We start from the raw sequence: 23226 nt of genomic DNA on the forward strand, positions 1-23226 counted from the left end.
GAATGATCTCCTAAGCTGGGTGATTGCCACAATCAGAGTTGTAAGTTGAGCTGTGTTTGCTGTATAGCGCAATGTTTTATCACCAATTATCTTTAATTCTGTCAATATCTTTTTGTTTCCCCAGACTAGCTCTGTATGTGTATGAGTACCTGCTACATGTGGGGGCACAGAAGTCCGCTCAAACGTTTTTGTCAGAGGTGAGTAATTTTTGCAGTGTGTTTCATCTCTCTGGAACCGAAATATTATATTGTGCCTATTGAAATGAATTGTCTGGCTGTGCTACACGTGGACGTGGCGGGTCCTCCGGTGGGGGAGTCACTCTTTGTAGGCTCTTCCTGCTCTGCTAGGATAAGAGGGGTCTGAGATATGGACTCTGTACTGTTCAATAATGTTGAACATCTTCTCTATGGGTTGTTTTCTGTACCGCGCGTCCTGTTTACACAGCACGGTGAGCTGCCGAGAACGATGATCAGCACAAAAGATCATTTCATCTGACAATGCTGGACAGCCTGTGTATACTGCATAATATCATGTAACAATCATTCATGATAATTTTGCAGTGTAAATGTACTTTTCATTTTTAGTAGTGATGGGCAAATAGTAAGTGTTCGTATCGAATCCCAAAGTACTATTCCAATATTTTTTTACGAATAACAAACCTAATGCAAGTCATTGGGGATGACGAGCATTTTCTTTGTCGTGACGAATACTGCAGTATTACTCTATTGGGTAAGCATTATCTGAACACGAATAGTTACTATTCACCCATCTCTAATAATCTATTAAGACTATTGTCACGCCTGCCTGATATGACATGCATGGCATGTGTGTACAGACCTACGGGAAACCTGTCGCACAACAAAAATACAAGTGAGAACCACCAGCAACTCAATAACAACGGTGGGCCCTAGCGCTAGTGGGCGGGATAGAAGGGATACCTCCTGCACTCACCTGCAGCTATCCCTACTCTCCTAGCCAGGCCCTATACAGTCTTCTCAACTGTCACTGAGCAGGAACCTAGGAACCGAAGACCCAGAGAAACCCTGTAGTTGCCCTAGCTAGTGTGCTGGCAAGTGAGGGACGTTAGCCCCTCTGCTGCACTAATATAACACAAGGTAAGACAAGCAGGGGAAAACGGCAACAAAAAAGCATAGTCAGACTTCAGGAATATTCCTCAACAGGACCTTCCACCAAAGCGGCCAGAGAACAATGAATGTGTATCTTCAGCAGAGATTGCTGGGAAATGCCACTACTTAAACCCAAAGGGGTGTGACTACAAAGCAACACAGCTCACATGCTCTGCTAGGAGCTTCTAGCAACAAAGCTGACATTGACTCCTTAGGAACCAAAAGAAATTAAACTACCTTTTAATATAGAGACTTAGATGGTAATGAGTGGCCCTAGTCCCGAACCTGTCATTAGTCTCACAGATGACCGTGACAACAATTTTACAAATGCTAGAAGACTAAGGGGCACTTTGCACACTACGACATCGCAGCTGCGATGTCGGTGGGTTCAAATTGAAAGTGACGCACATCCGGCGTCGCAGGCGATATCATAGTGTGTAAAGCCTTTTTGATATGATTAACGAGCGCAAAATCGTCGTAATCGTATCATCGGTGTAGCCTCGGTCATTTCCATAATTTGGAAATGACCGATGTTACGATGTTGTTCCTCGTTCCTGCGGCAGCACACATCGCTGTGTGTGAAGCCGCAGGAGCGAGGAACATCTGCTACCTGCGTCCTGCGGCTCACGCCAGCTATGCGGAAGGACGGAGGTGGGCGGGATGTTTACGTCCCGCTCATCTCCGCCCCTCCGCTTTTATTGGCCGCCTGCCGTGTGACGCCGCACGACCCGCCCCCTTAATAAGGAGGCGGATCGCCGGCCAGAGCGACGTCGCAGGACAGGTGAGTGCATGTGAAGCTGCCGTAGCGATAATGTTCGCTACGTCAGCTATCACCATGATATCGCATCTGCGACGGGGGCGGGGACTATCGCACTCGGCATCGCAGCATCGGCTTGCGATGTTGTAGTGTGCAAAGTGCCCCTAAGGCCTCATGCACACAGCGCTGTATACAGGACTCCTTTGACGTTTAACTGTATTGTTTGGAATCGGACTTTTCCCCCCCATTATTTTTAGCGCACAATATCTGAAACGTTCTAAACTCTTATGGCGACACATGTGACAGACCGGTACAAGCGTTCTTAGTTTGCTGAATGGACAGAATTGTCATGTAGCATGTGGCATTACTGGAGCAGCTAGGTAGAACATTGTTTTCTTAAAATTTCGAGCATTTGATCTGGGAAAATATGTACTGATGTTCTTTGACTTTTCTGTCTTCCCTGAAAATGAACAAGAAAACGATCTCCTCACCTTAGTGGTAATAGTATTGCCATCTTATAATGGGTTTGCCGTGGCGCGCACGCTTTGTGGTCTGCCATTTATTTGCATACTCTCACTATTAGCACAACTGAGATGATGGTTACTGCAGTAAGGTTTCGTGTTCCCATTATTATCTCCTACATAGCAGCAGGTATTAGTAGTGTTGTGGGGATGTGGTGCTGACGCAGAGCAGTGCCGCTTCCACCTTGACTTTTTGACTCTGCTTTCCTGAAAATGTAAAGAGTTTATTTTTTTATTTTATTATTAGTACATAAAGCTTGAAATCATTCCATAGGAACTGTTGTTTCCAGGCAGTTAATGGGCTCACCGGTGTGTAACATGCTAATAACAGGAGGAGGGTAACACCCAATTGTCAGTTTATTCATGTATTTTCATGGGGAAAAATAGAGGTACAAAGATGTACAGAATTGTTTGTTGTTAATGGGAAAGACTTTAAAACGGCCATGTAGGGGCAGCTAACAGGCCCTGATTAACCGTGATCCTGACGTGTAGATTCACTAGGTGCTGACCCACCAAGTGGAGATAAATCTGACCACCACCATCACCTACTGGGGGACACCTTGCCGCGTAGGTGACTACGTATTGCTCAACCTTGCAGTGGTCTAAATTTGCTTACAAGTCTTATGAACTGAATGATTAGTTATATCATCTTTTTTAAATATTTCTGTACGGAACCTACTCCGTCTTTTTGTCTGTATTTTTTTTCCATCTATCTTTGTCTTTTTTTTTTTTTTTTTTTAAACATTTTTTTTTTTTTCTACTTCCTGAAAATGAGGTCCTACCTGTGTGGAAATTTCCCGTTTTTAGGTTATATTGAGTGAACATAACTCTTTATATCTTTGATTAAGAGAGCTTTATGTACCCAGTTTTTTATGTTTGGATGTAATACTGTGTTTTTCCAAAAATAAGACACAGTCTTATACTTTTTTTTTGCCCTCAAAAAAGCACTAGGGCTTATTTTTGGATTAGGTCTTATTCCTTGAGAAATATGGTTGGGGGTAAGTTTCCCCTTTTCCAGGAGACTCACACTTACCAGGGTCTGGATGTCTGCGTGGCTCCCAGGTCGTCCCTGTGAACTCCGGTCACACACCAATACTCACTAGTCACTCGCCACATCTGGCGATACAGAATGCCTCCGGCCGCAGGGAAGGATGAGAGGAAGTTACGCATCACAGGTCCTGTAAGCATTCCATCCGCAGCCACAGGTCTTTGTGTTCAACCGCACTGAGTCTCACGATTCTGCCGGTCTGAAAAAAAAATCTGTATCGCTGGATGTGGTAAGGGTATGAGTGCGATCTGATGGGTGATTGTGTGTGCGATCTGATGGGTGATTGTGTGTGCGGTCTGATGGGTGACTGTGTGTGAGCTGATGGGTGATTGTGTAAGAGAGCTGATGAGTGTGTGATCTCATGGGTGATTTGTGTGTGTGTGTGAGCTGATGGGTGATTTGTGTGTGCGTGTGTGTGTGATCTGATGGGTGATTTGTGTGTGTGTGTGTGTGTGTGTGTGTGATCTGATGGGTGATTTGTGTGTGTGTGTGTGATCTGATGGGTGATTGTGTGTGTGTGATCTGATGGGTGATTGTGTGTGATCTGGTGTGTGTGTGTGTGTGTGTGTGTGTGTGTGTGTGTGTGTGTGTGTGTGTGTGTGAGATCTAATGGGTGATTGTGTGTGTGTGTGCGATCTGATGGGTGTGGTTGTGCGATCCACTACGGGGCCTCCTGCTCGGCATCTGGTGAGTATGATTGCGGGGAGTCTGCTGTCTACAATGACGTGTCCTGCGGTATCTTTAACTTTTTTAGCTGCACGGACACTTCATTGTTGAACCGCGACTGGGGCTTATTTTCGGGGTAGGGCTTATATTTAAACCGTGCTCCGAAAATGCTGAAAATCCTTGCTAGGGCTTATTTTTGGGGGAGGTATTATTTTTGGAAAAACACAGTAGTAGAAGCTGGACGGGCTCAATTGCCATATGGTAGTTCCATCCAATTTATTTGAGGTTTCTGTTTTGTTTTCAGAAAGTTTGAAGCTGATCGAATTCCATGTCAGTCATCTCTTTAATGCCGCATTGGATTGGTTTATATATATTTAAAATTTTGTGGTAATTCAATACACTAAGAAAAGGGGGGAAAAAACATAGCATCATAGTATCATAGTTTTTTAAGGTTGAAGGGAGACTAAGGCGGGCTTTGCACGTTGCGACATCGCAAGCCGGTGCTGCGATGTCGCACGCGATAGTCTCCGCCCCCGTCGCAGGTACAATATCTTGTGAAAGCTGGCGTAGCGAAAATTATCGCTACGCCAGCTTCACATGCACTCACCTGCCCTGCGACCGTCGCTCTGGCCGGTGACCCGCCTCCTTATTAAGGGGGTGGGTTGTGCGGTGTCACTGCGACGTCACACGGCAGGCGGCCAATCTGAGCGGAGGGCCGGAGATGAGCGGGACGTAAACATCCTGCCCACCCTCTTCCTTCCGCATATTCTACGGAAGCCGCAATGACGCCGGTAGGAGATGTTCCTCGCTCCTGCGACTTCACACACAGCGATGTGTGCTGCCACAGGAGCGAGGAACAACATCGGACCGTCGCATCAGCGTAATTATGGATTACGCTGACGCTGCACCGATGATACGATTACGACGCTTTTGCGCTCGTTAATCGTATCATCTAGGCTTTACACACTACGATGTCGCATGCGATGCCGGAAGTGCGTCACTTTCAATTTCACCCCACCAACATCGCACCTGCGATGTCGTAGTGTGCAAAGCCCGCCTAAGTCCATCTAGTTCAACCCGTAGCCTAACATGTTGATCCAGAGGAAGGAAAAAAAAAAATAAAAAAAAAACCAATGTGGCAAACAAGCTCCAATGGGGAAAAAAATTCCTTCCTGGCTCCACATGTAGATGGCGTTTCTCTATTCCCAAAAGTAGAGGTAACAGTGCCAAAACAAAATCCTGCATTGGGCAACTAAAATGTCATTCCAATTAATAGTGGAGAAGAGCGAGTGCTGTGCATTGCATCGGACGTGCTCCGAGTCACTGGGACACCTATAAATGCGTATAAACTATAACCAGCCATAGACGTTGTATTCAGACGGCGTTTTTTGTTTCCGCACGCTCTCCGGCTCTCCCTTCACACTGATATATTCCTAACCGGTTCATTTTAGCATGCATCTTTAAGTTTTGCTTACAGCTTGCTTTTCCTGCTTCATGGCAGATGGGTCAGCCCATGGGAGAGCACATCGAGGTTTGTGTTCTACAAGAGAGCATTTAGAAGTGCTGAAAATACATAAGTTGGGAAAAGTGGTTTATGAGTTATTAACGGTGAGGTTGAATAATCATCACTGCTGCCTACCATAATCCGAGCGCTTTCGGATCTTCCCTGTGCATTTATGTCATTCTGTCTCGAGTCCATATTCATTAGCAGGCAGCACTTTCTGGGAAGCGGTACTCTCCATTTCACACTTTGCAAGTACCATTAAATGAATAACTATAGTGTACATCTGCTCTCCATTATTTATGAGGAGCGTTATAGATTATGGATCTTTACATCACTGGATGAACTTTTAGGACTTTTCTACTTACGAAATTTTGGATGTCTACTTTTATGTGTGAAATTGCACCTTGGCGGCTCACTCCTAGACAACCATAACCAAATGTTGGCCAAAGTAGTGTCCTTTTGCCAACTTCAGACTTGTTCCCCTGACACACTCACAAGACATAATATGTCCTGATCTGAGGATAGGTGATATGTTTCATTTAAAATGTGTTTTCCATAGTAAACCTGTATGGCATAGCCACATAATATGGCAAAAGTATCTGAAGACTGCATGTCTCATCTCTGGTCATCTGGCACGGGGTCAACAAAATCTTATCTTGGCTGGTGAGGCAATCTGCAGCCTGTTAAGGGTGCTTTACACGTTGCGGCATCGCTAGCGTTTGCTAGCGATGTCGCGACCAATAGCACCCGCGCCCGTCAGTTGCACGATATGTGGTGATCACTGCCATAGCGAACATTATCGCTACGGCAGCGTCACACGCACATACCAGTGCAGCGACATCGCTGTGACCGCTGAAAAACCCTCCTTCAAGGGGGAGGTGCGTTCAGCATCATAGCGACATCACTGCAGCGTCACTGAGCGGCCAGCTAATAGAAGCGGAGGTGCGGAGATGAGCGGGACGTAACATCCCGCCCACCTCCTTCCGCATTGCCGGTGAAGGCAGGTAAGGAGATGTTTGTCGCTCCTGCGGTGTCACACATCGCGATGTGTGGGGCCGCAGGAACGACGAACAACATCGTACCTGTCGCAGCAGCGATATTAAGGAAATGAGCGACGTGTCAACGAGCAACGATTTTTCACGTTTTTGTGCTCATTGATCGTCGCTCATTTGTGTTACATGCTGCGATGTTGATAACTGTGCCGGATGTGCGTCACTAACAACATGACCCTGACGATATATCGTTACCGATATTGCAGCGTGTAAAGCACCCTTTAGGGAATTAAGTGGTGGTTGTGCATATGGGTGGCTCTCTTCATCTATTTCTATGGGAGTTACACAGAGCCATGTTTCAAATCCCACCAAGGACAACATCTGCTAGGAGTTTGTTCTCCCCGTGTTTGCGTGGGTTTCCTCCGAGTTATCCAGTTTCCTCCTATATGCCATAGACCTACTGACAGGGAAGGTAGATTGTGAGCCCCAATGGGCACAGTGCTGATCACGTCTGTACAGCAATACTGTAGAATCACTTGGGGTGTATAAGCAAGTCAAGTTAATACTATGGCCACAAGCTCACATCTTTGAGCTCTCTGTGTACTCAGGTTGCTGCGGTCATCACTTGCTTCCATGCATCAGCACAACTTCTATTCTGCACTTATTTCTTTTTCATATCCTTTCCTCCTTGTCTAAAGACTTATGGAGAGCAGAGAAAACAAACTATAGATAAGTTCTTCCTTGTCCACTGCAGATCTGTATATGTCTGTAAATAAACCTATCTCTAAAGGTCCAGTCACACTAAACAACTTACCAGCGATCCCAACAACGATAGGGATCGCTGGTAAGTTGCTAGGAGGTTGCTGGTGAGATGTCACACTGCGACGCTCCAGCGATCCCACCAGCAACCTGACCTGGCAGGGATCGCTGGAGCGTCGCTACACGAGTTGCTGGTGAGCTCACCAGCAACCAGTGACCAGCCCCCAGCGCCGTGTGGAAGATGCTGCGCTTGGTAACTAAGGTAAATATCGGGTAACCAACCCGATATTTACCTTGGTTACCAACGCACGCAGCTACACGTGCAGAGAGCAGGGAGCAGCGCACACTGAGCGCTGGCTCCCTGCTCTCCTAGTTACAGCACACATCGGGTTAATTACCCGATGTGTGCTGCAGCTACATGTGCACAGAGCAGGGAGCAGCGCACAATGCTTAGCGCTGGCTCCCTGCTCTCCTAGCTACAGCACACATCGGGTTAATTAACCCGATGTGTCCTGCAACTACATGTGCACAGAGCAGGAGCCGGCACTGACAGTGAGAGCGGAGGAGGCTGGTAACAAAGGTAAATATCGGGTAACCAAGGACAGGGCTTCTTGGTTACCCGATGTTTACTGTGGTTACCAGCGTCCGCAGAAGCCGGCTCCTGCTGCCTGCACATTTAGTTGTTGCTGTCTCACTGTCACACACAGCGATCTGTGCTTCACAGCGGGGGAGCAACAACTAAAAAATGGCCCAGGACATTCAGCAACAACCAACGACCTCACAGCAGGGGCCGGGTTGTTGCTGGATGTCACACACAGCAACATCGCTAGCAACGTCACAAAAGTTGTTCGTTAGCAGCGATGTTGCTAGCGATGTTGCTTAGTGTGACGGGGCCTTAATACTGAGAGAAGAGAGGGGGAGCAGAGCATGAGAAGCAGGAGCTCTGATTTGAATTTGTAGCAACAGGTTTGCAAATCACTTGGCTAATAAAGTGATTTATAGACCCTGTACAGCAGCAAAATGGTGGAAAACTGTCACTGAAGACAATATGAAAGTTGCTGAAAGAGATTGTCCTCTGAAAACAAGTTATAAACACTCTGCAGGATAGGCAGCAACTTGCTTATCTGGGGTGTCGCACATCGCCAGCACAAATTGGCCAAGTCAGAACATTTTTTTCCCCATTGAGAAGTAGCCGCAGGTTGTGCAGTTCGCCCCTGCTCCATTTATTTTCTATGGGGCTGCCGTAAAAAGCAGAGTGCAGAGGTCGGAGGTACCATGGTGCGTGAATGTAGCAGAGGTGCAGCATGGGCACTGCCGCTCAACTCTAACAGACAAGGTCCCTGTTCTACTGATCGTTAGGGGTGTCAACGGTCAGATCCCCATAATCAACGAGTGGCTGCCTACTTCATCCTGGATAGACCACTTCTTTGACTTTTAATTTAAGAAGCGTATGAAAACAAAAAGAAAAAAAGTCTGTACAGAGGTATACATAATCTTTAAGGGGAACCTCTCAGGTCCATTATGCACCCAGAACCACGAGCAGTTCTAGGTGCATATCGCTAATATCTGCCTAACCGTCCCTGTATACAGTAACATAGATAAAGAGATCTTTAGAAAAAGTATTTCTAAAGATCTTTTACCGTATGCTAATGAGTGAGGGGACTAGTCCCCTGGACGTTAGTTCTCCTGGCTAGTCGGCTCAATTAGCATGTTAGTATGCCCCTGTGGGTGTGATCACATGCTAATGAATGTGCAGCATCAGGGGATGATCTCACTCACCTCTCCGCTGCCATCGCCGCCCGACACTTGATTTCGGCTCAGTGCGCATGACCCTGGAGTTTCGGTGATGCACACTGCTTCAGGTTGAAGCCAGGACGCATACACCCGGCTTCATAGTGCACATGACCGGAACTCCGGGGTCATGCACAATGAGCCGAAATCCAGCGTCGGGCGTCGAGTACGATCATCCTGTATTCATTAGCAATTTAGCATGCCCACAGGGGCGTACTAACATGCTCTTGGGGTCGACTAGCCAAGGGAAGCAACGCCCAGGGGAGACTAGTCCCCTCGTTCATTGGCATTCGGCAAAAGATCTTTAGAAATACTTTTTCTAAAGATCTCTTTATCTATGCTAGTGTATACAGGGACAGTTAGGCAGGGATTAGCAGTTCTGGGTGCATATTGAACCTGACAGGTTCCCTTTTAAGTGATTTTTGTGTTACTATACACACATCATATGCAACTTTGTTTAGTTACTGCGTTGTGACCTTCAAAGCCACTTTATTGCTATGTGCACACATTGCTTTTTTGTGTGCTTTTCTTCTGCACATAACAAAAGCATGTTTTGATAGTAAAAAAAAAAAAAAAAGCAGTTAAAAACACTTTTTTTATTGTGTTTGCGCATTTTTTCATATGCGTTTTTCCTGCTTTTTTGTGCTTTTTGGCATGGTGAGGCAGGGAAAGGAATCGCTTACTTCTCCCTGACGATCGGGTCCCTGTAATCCAATCACAGTTAAGCTGATATGGTAACACTCAGTCATCACCATGACGCCCATGGGTTACTGAGCTATGGAGAGCCTCACACACCATGCTATATGCACTGTGTGTGAGGCACAGTGCTGCAATATAATCCCCTGTAGTGATAAAGCATTACAGGGGATTATAGAAACGCAGAAACAATTGACACGCTGCTTCTTTTTTCAGCAACAAAATCTGCAAGGAAAAAAGAAGCATGTGCACAGCAAGTCACAATTCTCATAGACTTTACTGGGACACTTTTTCCTTGCTTTTATTGATTCAAATCTACAACAAAAAACGCATGAAAAAAACGTGAAAAAAAACGCAATGTGTGCACATAACCTATAAGTTTGTCATTGCAGTATAAGAAGCAATGGCACACAGAAAAGGTCAAAGTATGTTCGTTGGCTAAAACTACTGCATTGTGCTATCACTAATGGCTTACCATGGTGGAATCCACCCTTCATCAGAAAACTAAGATTAGTTGCAGATTTGTTTTGTAAAGAGCGCAGATGGTGATCGATGATAGTTGGGGGCAAATAAAAAGCTATTGGCCAAACTAGCATTTTTAGGTATATGGGTGCCAGAAAAGTAATTTTTGGTATTTCATGAAAAATACAAGTATTTGCTTACGGCCTAAGCCACACTGCATGAAAATCGGAATGAGTGGAATGTGATGTTTTATCGCATTCCCCTCGGACCAATATTAGCCTATGTCCCAGCACCCATGAGCAATTATTTTCTCAGCTCTAATCGGACCGAGAAAACAATCGCAGCATGCTGCGACTGTAATGCGAGTCTTGTTTCTCTCGCACCCATTCAAGTGTATGGGGTGAGAGAAAAATCGCACTGCACTCGCAGTACACCGGTGTACTGCGAGTGCAGCGCGAGAATGGCAATAGCCGGCTACGGAGGAGAGAGGGAGAGAAATCCCTCCCTCCCCTCCTCAGTGCCGCCCCGCCCCCCGCAGCTGAGGTCCGCTCCCATGATCGGAGCTCAGTCACATGACACTCTTCTCCTGCTGAGCTGCCAGCATGAGCCGATTGTCATGCTAGGTTCGCAGTAATCCCCGTGTGGCCCCGGCCTAAACTGACAAGTCAGGACCAGCGAAGAGAGAGCCTAAGGGTACTTTCACACATCCGGATTTTTGCTCTGCGGCACAATACGGCGTTCTGCAGAAAAACCGCAACCGGCTTTTGTAACGCCGATTGCGTTTTTTTTTGCATTGACTTACATTAGTGCCGCATTGTGCCGTAGGGGCTTGCGTTCGGTCCGGTTTTTGCCGCATGCGGCAGATTTAGCCGATGCGGCGGCCGGATCGAACGTACCCTGCAACGTTTTTTGCTCCGGCAAAAAACACCGCATCGCGCCGCATCCGGCCGCTGCGGCGCATTTTTCAATGCATCCCTATGGAGGCCGGATGCGGCGCGATGCGGAAAAAACCGCATCCGGTCGCCGCATGCGGTATTTTCCACTGCGCATGCTCAGTAGCATGCCGCAACCGGAAAAAACCGGACCGGCCGCATGTAAAAACTGATGCAAAGGATGCGGTGTTTTCACCGCATCCGTTGCATAGTTTTCACAGCCGGATTGAGCCGCAGGGCTCAAACCGGATGTGTGAAAGTAGCCTGATACACAAGTATCTCTATCTGCACCTGTTGCGTTTTTATCCCTTTTCTTGATGCGTTTTTGAGTGCAGATTTGTCACAAAACCTGAAGGCAATCCTGATGCCAGCAAAGTCAATGAAAATCCTGTAGTGTAGTGCACTCGTTGAGTATTTTCCCTTGCAGATTTGGTGCAGAAATGAATCTGGACCATGTCAGTTCTTGCTGCAGATTTCACCCATTCTATTAAATCTGCACCAAAAACAAATGGCAAAAATGCACTGAAAACATGGGAAAAAAATGAGCATTTTTGCTGCTGCATCTTTCCTGCCAAGAGATTTAGAAATGTCTGCACCAAATCCTAATACTGTGCACATACCCTTATTCTTAAGTATTCGTAGCCCAGAGATCTTGTACTACACGTGATGACCCACAGCAGAGGAGAGCGTAGTTTGCCCCTTTATACCTGGAGGAAATTTTGGGTCTATATGTGAAGGCCTGTGTGTGTCTGATTTGCTGTCTTTGTCCCCGATGACTGGTGCCCACTAATGGATTCTCTTTTTGTTTTTAAAGTGTAAATTCCGGAATTTTAGTAACTGATCCTAAAATATTTGCTCATGGATTTGGTATGTTATTTTTCTGTATACTTTCTACGCTCTTCCCGGATTGTTGCCGTCTTCCCGGTGACTCATCGTCGTAGATGTCGGCTTTGTTGTCTTTTCATAGACTCCTACTCAGGATGTTCCAGTATCTTTTAGCTATCTAACCTATTAATTCACGGTCATACAATTAGAAATCTCCCCTACACTCCCCTTCCCATACTTGCAGTACAGAGTATGGCAGCACAGACGGGCTTTGTACCATTTATCTTGCTTTTACGTTTTCACAGCACAATCTTTCGTGGCCGTTCAGAGCCTTGTAAATGTGTTCAATAAAGCGGACTTTCATAACCTCATAAAGCACTTGCTATACATGGCGGCTGTATATCAATATTGTACCCGTCTATTGGTAATATATACGCTGGGATGTCTGGATAAAGTGCTCAATTTCAGATTTACACAGCATCATTGTTGCTTTTCATTGAGAGCCTTGGTTATTGGCTTGTATAAAAGTACATGATGGCACTTAATGGTTATGACTCTTTGGATGTATTGAGACTTGAAAGTAATTGTTGAATATGAAACCATTCTTCACAATAGTCCGAACCCCCGCGCCCCATCCATTGTCTGGCATAAGGGTCCCTTTTTTTTTCCATTGGAGACGTAGTATATGTTTTACTATTGTAATTGTAAAACATTTACAAAACAAAATGGTAATATTCTGAATGATTGAGAGAAGATGGGCATTGAGGTCTTCTCAGGGGAGGTTAGGTGGGTATGCCTCCAAAACCCCCTTTTAAAGGTGTTTCTTATTCCCACAGAAAACTCTTGCCACTTGTTTAAAGGGAACCTGTCACCAGATGTTTATAATACTCACCTAATGGGCTGCGCAGAGCAAACTGGTCGGATGGGCATCTACGTTCTCCGGGTCCGCACATCCTCTTTCAGCCATCTTCGTCCTCCTTCTTCTGAAGCTAGTGTGGATGACGCGTTCTACGTCATCTACGCTAGCTGACATTGAGGTCCTGCGCAGGCGCACTACAATACTTTAATCTGCCCCACTCAAGGCAGATCAAAGTGCATCTGTTCGGGACCTCAATGTTGGCTAGTGTGTATGACGTAAAACACGTCATTTACACTAGCTTCAAAAGGAGAACAAAGATGGCCGAAAGAGGAGGCGCAGACCCGGGGAATGGAGACCCTCATCCGACCAGTCTGCTCTGCCCTGACCGTTGAGTGAGTATTATAAACATCCGGTGACAGGTTCCCTTTAACTCTTCTGAGATTCAACTGTCTGAAGAATAGTGTTCCCTGACTCGCTATGTGCCCAGTAATGCTGCCGCAGCACGGAGGCCGGGGATTATATGAAGAAGCGGTCATGCTTGTGCAATCATCTCTATAGGAGGTATGGAAAAATTTCCAACCCTAGTAATTTAGCTGATTAAAGGGGTATTCCAAGAATTACAAACGTATACTCTACCCATAAGATTGGGCGAATTTACTAATCACTGGGGGGTCTGTGATCCCTAGAATTGGTGTCTAAACTATGGCAACAGAGTTCTTGCAGAGCCTCAACGTTTTAAGCATGCACATCTCCACTCAGTTTCTCAGCTCTGTTCCTTGTTTTTGGGACTGCCAAAGATAGCAAAGCATTTTTTGGAGTTTTTTTTCACTTCATCAGTCTGTCTCATATATGTTGAATAGAACAGAGGTTGAGCATGCACACTTCTGCTGTATGCAACCCGAGCCCGATTCACTTAGATCCTAAGTACTGTTCTCATCAATACTGGGAATCCTGGTAGTCAGATACTCAATAGGGTATAACTTGCAGTTTTGGGAACAACCCTTTAACGAACACCCACATGCGGATGTATCGGTATTTATTCTGTGATGGGATTGGAGCGACCTATAAAGGTGGATAAGGGGTCCCAACTCCAGTCCTCGAGACACCAGCACTGTATGTTTTCTGGATCCCCTTAGCATTGAACAGGTGTTGGAATCATGACCTGCACAAGTGATTAAATTATTCCCTATGCAATACTAAAGAAATCCTGAAATCACGCACTGTTGGTGGCTCGAGTAATGGAGTTGGGGAAACTGGTTTAGGAAATCAGCATTTTCGGGATAATTGAGATTCCTGTACAGAGACTGAAGGGACCACTTACATCAGTGATGTTACCACCTCATTTCCAGGAGGCTTCCAGCCCTGCTGATCATAAAGAGATGACCTAGCCTATTGATATTCTAATGCGAGAATATATTACTCAAAACAGACCAAATTGCCTACACTCAGCCACGTTTTGGTGCTGCTTTGTCCTCCGCGTCTGACGAGTATGCGAATGGTTGAACTTTATTAACCTATATAATGGAAATATTTACTTTGTGACTCTAAAATGTTGTTATAATAATACAGAAATTCTTGGGATGGCCAAGAAGAAGACAAAGGTTTATTGAAAAACCATAACATAAGGAAGTCGATGTAAAAGTATAGACTAATCCAGAACATTGAGATTATTACTGTCACATCTACAGATATGATAATAGTAATAATACAGGTTTTATTTGAGAATGGTGCCTGACCGCAGATTGAAGCTGCATGGAGCAGGAGCAGCATTTATTCATCACTGGGTCTGTGATTTCAGGCAGTTATATTTTGCTCTGAAATGCTACTTTTCAGAGGAACCGTACATGTAATAGCCGGCCCGAGAACAGTCTTCTTCAGTGAGTAGCCCCAGAAGCCATTCCCCAATGGCTTCTTCCCGCCCCAGTCCCGGAGATTCACAGGTCTCTCACTATACATACAAATACAGTGGAACTAGGAGGACTTGATCGTGACTGCAACGCGTTTCAGAGAAATCAGTCTCCTTCTTCAGGAAAATCACAAAAGTATACTTTTGTGCTTTTCCTGAACCGTTTTTTCCAAAACGTGTTGAATAAATCACGATCAAGCCATCCTAGTTCCACTGTATTTGTCCACGGTGGCGTGGTCATTTTAACCTTTTCATCTCCTACCTGTTTCATGCTGCTTTGAGGACTGCACAGCTGTAATCTACATGTGATTTGTGGTGGTTGTGACTTAAGCAATTCCACAGTTACACCTTTAGCTTTTTTTCAAAGAGAAGACCCTATTTGCACTGTTTTGTGTTTTTCCAGCTACTACCGTCCCTATACATACAAGTAGGGAGAGACCTGTTACTCAAAAGGAGCGAGCTGGGGAGATCTTTGGGCTAGTTGCCCGAGCCGGGTGCTCCTCAGCTGGCTGCATTGATTGCGCAGTAAAAAATTTCTGCCTGAAATGACAGAATGGGATTCTTCTTGATTCTGGCCGGACTATGGGCAGCACGAATCAGGTCTCGGGCTTCCTTTCCAAAGAAGGCTTTTATTTCTACCAATTTACACGGGACTAGAAGGAAGCTGTAGAGAGCAGCCCATTAGACTTTATATGATCCCTCATAGTCATTACTGCCAGTGTCCTGCTGTCCATGTCTGTCCGCTTTGGCCACAGCTATATGTAGCTCAATGTGTTTTCTGGGCTCTGGGGATGAATGAGTATGTGGTGTTACTCTGTTTTCATGCTGTTTTGTGCCTACAATCACCAGCTATTTGGTTCTGGTCCCAACCACGTAGGATATTGATGGCCTCAGACTGACAAATGCAGATGTCGCCAATTGGGTTTAAAATTGTCAAAAGCGCTTAATTTATGGCTGAAGTTAAAATAAAAAAAATTACTTCGGATCCGAGAAGAGGTCAACTTCTTTTTTTTTTCTGCTGGTTTAATCTTGAAAGTGTGATATCTGTGATATCATCGTTACTGTGTGTATGTGTGTAGTGTATATGTATGTGCATATATATATATATATAATATAGATATAAAAATATAAAAGCAATATATAACGTGTACACGTCTTCTTCATTCATTCCAGATAAGATGGGAGAAAAATATCACATTGGGCGAGCCCCCAGGATTCCTGCACTCTTGGTGGTGGTAAGTTGACTGACGTTCTGTCTATGCTTTGATGGTTTGTAATGAATTGTTTGATAAAATAGTAATTTACAAGTAAAAATGCAAAAAAACCCCTAAATTTATAAAAAAAAATGCCCCAAGAGCACAACCTAATTAGTGCTTCGGAATATGGTAGATAGGGCTTGGGCAATGTTCACATGACCACTAATCATCCGTTAGCGGATTCAGCAGCAATCCATTGGCCAAAAAATTGTGCAAACCCAACTTTTGTCCGCTTTTTCAACATTGGAGTCTATGAAAAACTGATCCATTACCAGATCGCTATTTATCTTCCATTTGAAACTGATCCAGTAAGAAAAAAATGAATCCTTTACAGATGAAAGAAAAACGGATGGCTAAATAGCAATTGGTTAATACATCTGTTTTCCATAGACTGTCATGTTAAAAAAACAAAAAAAATAAAAAAAACCCTTATTATAACAGTGTGAATTTGGTGCCCTCTAAATAAGTCAACACACATCCATTAATGTCTAAACTGCTGGCAACAAAAGGGAGTACACCCCTAAAGGCTGCTTTACACGCACACATGAAAGCACCCGCCCCCGTCGTTTGTGCGTCATGGGCAAATCGCTGCCCGTGGCGCACAATATCGCTAGTACGCGTCACACATACCTTCCTAACAACGTCGCTGTGGCCGGCGAACAACCTTTTTCTAAGGGGGCGGTTCGTGCGGCGTCACAGCGACGTCACACGGCAGGCGTCCAATAGGGGCGGAGAGCAGCCACAGGAAAGTCACGCCAACCTCGTTGCCGGAAGACGCAGGTACGGTGTTGTTCGTCGTTCCTGGGGTGTAACATGTAGTGATGTAATCCCTCAGGAAAAACGAACAACCTGCGTCCAGAACAAGGAACGATATTTGGGATATGGACGACGTATCAACGATTTGGTGAGTATTTTACATCGTTAGCGGTCGCTCGTATGTGTTACGCGCAACAACGTCGCTAACTAGGCCGGATGTGCATCACGAATTCCGTGACCCCCAATGACAGCTCGTTAGCGATGTTGTTGCGTGTAAAGCCCAATTAGCGATTTTTTTTTTTTTTTTTTTTTTTTTTTTTTTTTTTTCCCCTCATGTGACTCATTAGTGTTACAAGGGTCGCAGGTGTGAATGGGGAGCAGGTTTGGAAAATTAGGTGTTCTTGCTCATACACGCTCTTATACTGGTCACTGGAAGTTCAACATGGCACCTCATGGCAAAGAATTCTTTGAAGATCTGAAAAAAATAGTTGTTGGTTTACATGAAGATGGCCGAGGCTATAAGAAGATTGCCAACATCCTGAAACTGAGCTGCAGCACGGTAGCCAAGACCATATAGCAGATTAACAAGACAGGCTCCACTCAGAACAGGTCTCACCATGGTCTACCAAAGAAGTTGAGTGCACGTGCTCCGCGTCATATCCAGAGATTGTCTTTTCAAAATAGATGTAGGCGTGCTGCCAACATTGCTGCAGAGGTTACAGGGGGGGGGGGGCTGCTAATGCTCGGACCATATGCCGCACACTGCATCACATTGGTCTGCATCCCAGAAGGAAGCCTCTTCTAAAGTTGATACACAATAAGGGTTGCAAACAGTTTGCTGAAGACAAGTAAACTAAGGTCATCGATTACTGGAACCATGTCCTGTGGTCTGATGAGACAGATAAACTTATTATGGTTTCAAGTGTGTGTGGCAGCAACCAGGTGAGGAGTAAAGACACAAGGGTATCTTACCTACAGTCAACCATGGTGGTGGGTGGATCATGGTTTGTGGCTGCGTGACTGCTGCCTGTTGTGGGAAGTACAGTTCATTGAGGTAATCTTGAATGCCAACAGGTACTGTGACTACTGAGGGAGAGCATGATCCCCTCCCTTTGGAAATGGAGCCGCAGGGCAGTATTCCAACATAACAACCCCAAACACATCTCTAAGACGACCACTGCATTGCTAAAGAAACTAAGGGTAAAGGTGCTGGACTGGATGAGAATGTCTTCAGATCTAAACCCTATTGAGCATCTGTGGGTTACTCTCAAACGCAAGGTGGAGGAGTGCAAGATCTCTTAACATCCACCAGCTCTATGATGTTGTCATGGAGGATGGAAGAGGATTTCAGTGGCTTCTGTGAAGCTGTAGTGAACTCCGTGCCCAAGAGAGTTAAAGGGAACCTGTCCCCAGGTTTTCCCCTTATGAGCTGCGGCCACAACCATTAAGCTGTTATACACAGTATTCTAAAATACTGTGTATAAGAGCCTATGCTGCTCTGTAGAAAGTAAAAAACACTTTTATAATACTCACCTAGAGTGCGGTCCAGTGTCGCTATTCTCGGACCAGTACCTCCTCCATCTTGTGCGATCGCCATCCTCCTGCCAGCTTTGTGTGCATGACGTGTCCTACTTCATTCACACAGAGGCCTCGATTGCGCTACTGCACATGTGCACTTTGATCTACCTGGCTGAGGGCAGAGCAAAGTACTGTAATGCGCAGGCGCGAAGAAAGGTGAAAGACTGTGCGCATAGGCTGTGTATAGTACTTTGAGCTACCCTCCGCTGGGCAGATCAAAGTGCGCCTACGCAGGAGCGCAAAGGAGGACTCTGTATGAATGAATTAGGACATGTCATGCACACAGGGCTGGACAGGAGGACAGCGATCACACAAGATGGAGGAGGTGCTGGACCGAGAGCAGCGACACCCATCAGACCAGACCGCTCACTAGGTGAGTAGTTTTATTTTTACGTTCTACACAGCGGCCTGGACTCTTATATACAGTATTCTGGAATGTTGTATATAAGAGCCCGGTGGTGGTGGTGGCCGCAGCTTATAAGGGAAAAAACTGGTGACAGGTTCCCTTTAAGGCAGTGCTTGAAAATAATGGTAGACACACATAATATTGACACTTTGGGCACAATTTGGCTATTTTCATTTAGGAATGTACTGACGCTCTTTGCCAGTGGTTTAGACATTAATGACTGTGTTGAGTTATTTAGAGGACACCAAATTGACACCATTATACAAGCTGTACACTGACTCCTGTACATTGTATATACGTGTCAGATCTTCAGGGTTGTCCCAGGAAAAGGTATTTCTCAGATATTACTAATCTCCGTGTTCTAGACTATTCTGGATTGTTGCCAAACTTAGATTACGCTCTTTTCAGCACTAGAAAACGAATCAGTAAGGCTGCTTTCACGCTACGTTTTTTTAGCATGCGTCATGAACGTTTTTTGCTGCAAAAGCGGATCCTGTTTTTGCAAAGAAAATCGCATGCAAACACGTGTTATTTTGCAGGATCCTGTCACTTGAAGTTTATGGGCGGGCATTGGAGTCATGTGATCGGGAGTGAGGGGATCTGAACGTGAAAGACTGGAAGCCGACATCTGACAGCTGTGGAGGCTCGTAACCAAGGTAAACATCTGGTAACTTGCTTGGTACCCGATATTTACATTGGTTGTGAGCGTCTGCAGCTGCTAGGAGCCGGGCTCCCTGCACACGTAACCAAGGTAAACATCGGGTAACTAAGAAACGGTTACCCGATGTTTACCTTGGTTACGAGCGTCCTCCTCTCTCAGGCAGTGGAGAGGGAGAGGGAGAGGGAGAGGGAGAGGGAGAGGGAGAGGGAGAGGGAGAGGGAGAGGGGGAGGGGGAGGGGGAGGGGGAGGGGGATGGGGAGGGGGGGGGGGGGGGATGGGGAGAGGGAGACTGATCATGCGAGGCTGGTTTCTGGGCATGCTCAGTAGAGCAAGCAGGATCCGGTCTATCAGCATTCCAGCGTTCACATGCGTTCGCATGCTGTTTAATCAGGATCCAGCAATTTGCAGTATTTGGACGCAGCTCAAAAACGCTACAAGTAGCGTTTTTTTTAAAAAAGTTAAAAAACTGCAAGTCGCTGGATCCTCACTATAACGCACGCAAACGCAGGTGAACGCATGTTGACGCGAGTCCATTGCAAATGCATTGAAATGAAAACGCATTTGCACTGCATCCGTTTTTGCGTTAAAAAAAGTTCATGACGGATGTTAAAAAAACGGAGTGTGAAAGCAGCCTAAGTCGCCTGTTGCATTACAACTCTGACACTGGTCCGGTCTGGGCCTAGTCACACAGCGGCACATGAGTCATCACCATAGTGCCTTCTCTCAATACTCATTGATTGCCATATCTGCAAGTGCATCCAAAATCAGAAGACCCACCAATAAGTGCATGTAAAGCTTTTATGGAGTCTCACAAGAATTACTATTAATCATCTTCAGCCGTGTGTGTCTGAGCGCCCCGGCTCCAACAAGCAAAGAACAAACAGTCTAGATGCGTGGATCATCATTAATATTTCAGGTTCTCAGCTTTAGTAGCCGTTTTACAGCTTCTGTCCTATCCTAGAGGGTAATAATCTGGACTTCATTCAACAGAGTGGAAAATCATGATGGTCGATGAAGCCCTTTAGGAAATTGTGAAGTCATCCTGCATTTTATATTGCATGTAGCTAATTCTTACTGGACTATCGTTTTTGTTTTTTTTTTTTTTTGTTTTTTTTTTCTCCACTTTTGTTAAAAAAAATCTTGTAGTGGTGCTTTTAATCCAAGTTACCTGCCTTGGTCCTATAGTCACACACCAGTGTTTTCAGCTTTAATCAGCGACACTCCGGTCCTGCGACACCACCTTGTCCCCGCATCTTCTTACTGGTAGTCAAGTTACGCCACAAGCTCCCAATGCAAGTCTATGAGTGCCATAGCAAGGTTCTCATAGACCTGTATTGAGTTGTGACCTCTGATGCACTCTTTGAAACACTGGAGCTGCCAGCAGGTCACAATATGGAGCGGTGGCGATTGAAGGTTAAGACACTGGAGGATAAGTATGAGACCGGGGGAAGGACCTTTCGTTAAAAGCAGCAGTCCAGCGCTGAAAAAAGAACAAAAATAAAAAATGTTGGTGTGGTTCTTTTAAAGTAGTTGTTCAGGATTAATTTTTATTTTCAAATGTTTCAGACATAGAAAATTACAAATATTGTAATACCCATCCTCTCTTACTCCGGCACGGTTTCTCCGTCGCGGTCCCTGTCCTTGTTGGAGGACCTGGTTGGACAACTGCTTTCTTTAAGGGAATCTGTCGGCTGAATTTTTTTCTATGTAATTTGAGAGCTCTACAATGTAGGATCTGAGACCTGATTTCAGCAATGTGTCACTTACTAGGCTGGGTTTTTACTTCTATAAAATTAGTGTTTTATCTGCAGAAGATTATCACTACAGGACTAGGTGTAGCGTGCCTAGGAAACATAAGTGATGCATCCCTGGAATCAGGCTCCCTGGCCCTACATCACGCTGCTGTCAGATTATATGCTGCTGACATTCCCTTTAATAGGTCTGTTCTTAAAGCTACTCTTCTGTACTGCCTAGGGGTGGCTTCAGGCAGCCAGTCATGTACCCGCCACAGAGCGGTACCCGTAATTGGACGAATACCACTTTCTAAAATATGTTAATAAATTCACTTAAAATCATAATGATAATATAAGGTGGAGATTCACTGGAGCGGAGGGGGTGTTATGTTTATTATCACGTTATCGAGATATTTTTACCTCCTTTTCCGTGTTTTTCAGTGTATTTTGGGATCTGTACTGTGCTGCTCCAGAAAGACGAGAAACCTGTGAACATTCAAGTGAAGCAAAGGCCTTTCACGATTACGTAAGTGGCTGGCACGTCTTACTGCTGGGTTCATTCAGTATTCTGATATAGTCCTCATTGTCATGTGGATGTGCTCCTACTGCAGCAGAGATGCGTTGTCACCATGTCGTACATTGTAGTGCTGCGCATCGCAGGACTTGGGTACATTACACGCTGCTGCTCTCTATACAGCCGGCAATGATTGTATTGTAAGCAGATCGCAGTTGTGAGGACTGCTGGGTACATCGAGTGATTGGTAAAATATTAGTGGAATTTGGCGTTTTTATTCTTTTGGACGTTTTAGTCAATACTTTGTGGTTGATTCAGATCAGGGCTGTCACATTGTTCCCCAATCTTCATTATGTCTGTGCTGGTAAAGGAACACCAAACCTAATACTGACCTCATGGTGAAATGTCCTCCAGCATTGTTCATCACCTTATGGCTCCCGGATCATTGGGAGAAGCTACTCCTGGAGGATGGTTCGTTCAACCCCATCCTTTAATCATGGCCGTGTTCTTTGCCAAAATTGTGAGTGATCCCCTCCAGGGATGAGAAGCCGCACCCCATGAATGGTCTCAGGCCTCATTCACACGTCAGTATTTTTATGACAAAACTAGGATTGTCTCTAAAAACACAGAACAGGTGACAATCTTCCATATACATTTCTGTGTCCTTTCCACTCCTGGCTTTGGCATAGAAACACTGATGCAAAAGTACCGATGTGTGAATGAGGCCTAACGGTATGTGCACACATTAAGGCTATGTGCCCACGTTGCGTTCTGTCCCTGTAGAAATTTCTGCAGCGATTTGAACAGCACACGTGCGCTTCAAATCGCTGCAGAAAGAGTCCGTAATGAAAAGCCGATTTCATGCGCTCTGGATGCAGCCCCTCCCATAGACAGAGCGGGGGCTGCATGCATAGCGCATGAAAGAAGTGACATGTTGCTATTTAGAACGCAGTAATTTGGCAGCATGCAAATCGCTGAGTTCTAATACGCAACGTGCGCATGGATTATGCACAATCTTCATAGATTGTGCTGGGGACGCAGGACGCATGCAGTTATGCTGCGGTGCAGAACGCAGCGTAACCGCATGCAATACGCACACGTCGGCACAGAGCCTTAGAATTTGCTGCAGACATTTCTCCACCAAAAGTGTCTCTTGGCAGAAAAGACGGACCGTAAAATATGGCATTTTTTGCCTTGTTTATTATGTGTTTTTCCCATGCGTTGGAATTGTTGAATAACTCTGCAAAAACACTGAAAGAATTGCCGTGCTACAGATTAGTGGCTGCTTAAAACAATAAGACGCGTGCAGGAGGTACAAGGAATCTCATTCACTTTGCCACAAAAACTGAAGTACCTACAGTAGTACCAGCAAACATGCAAGCACTTAATGTGTCTTAAAGGGAACTAGTCACCAGGATTCTTGTATATAAGCTAAAGCCAGTGCTATACTGACAGTATCAGGCTGATTCTATACATA

At 45.3% G+C, this 23226-nt stretch overlaps 1 protein-coding gene across 4 annotated transcripts in view; it reads left to right on the plus strand.

Annotated features, from left to right (window-relative positions):
• Positions 1-23226, plus strand: part of SSBP2 (single stranded DNA binding protein 2) — a 268346-nt gene that overhangs the window by 92140 nt on the left and 152980 nt on the right. For all 4 annotated transcript variants that reach the window (XM_075325138.1, XM_075325139.1, XM_075325140.1 and 1 more), the window contains exons 2-4: positions 125-197; positions 16019-16080; positions 21677-21761. In XM_075325138.1, the coding sequence (XP_075181253.1) occupies positions 125-197; positions 16019-16080; positions 21677-21761 (220 nt within the window). The remainder of the gene's footprint in view (positions 1-124; positions 198-16018; positions 16081-21676; positions 21762-23226) is intronic.

Source organism: Anomaloglossus baeobatrachus, chromosome 1 (genome assembly GCF_048569485.1).
Source record: "Anomaloglossus baeobatrachus isolate aAnoBae1 chromosome 1, aAnoBae1.hap1, whole genome shotgun sequence".
NCBI classification, from domain to species: domain Eukaryota; kingdom Metazoa; phylum Chordata; class Amphibia; order Anura; family Aromobatidae; genus Anomaloglossus; species Anomaloglossus baeobatrachus.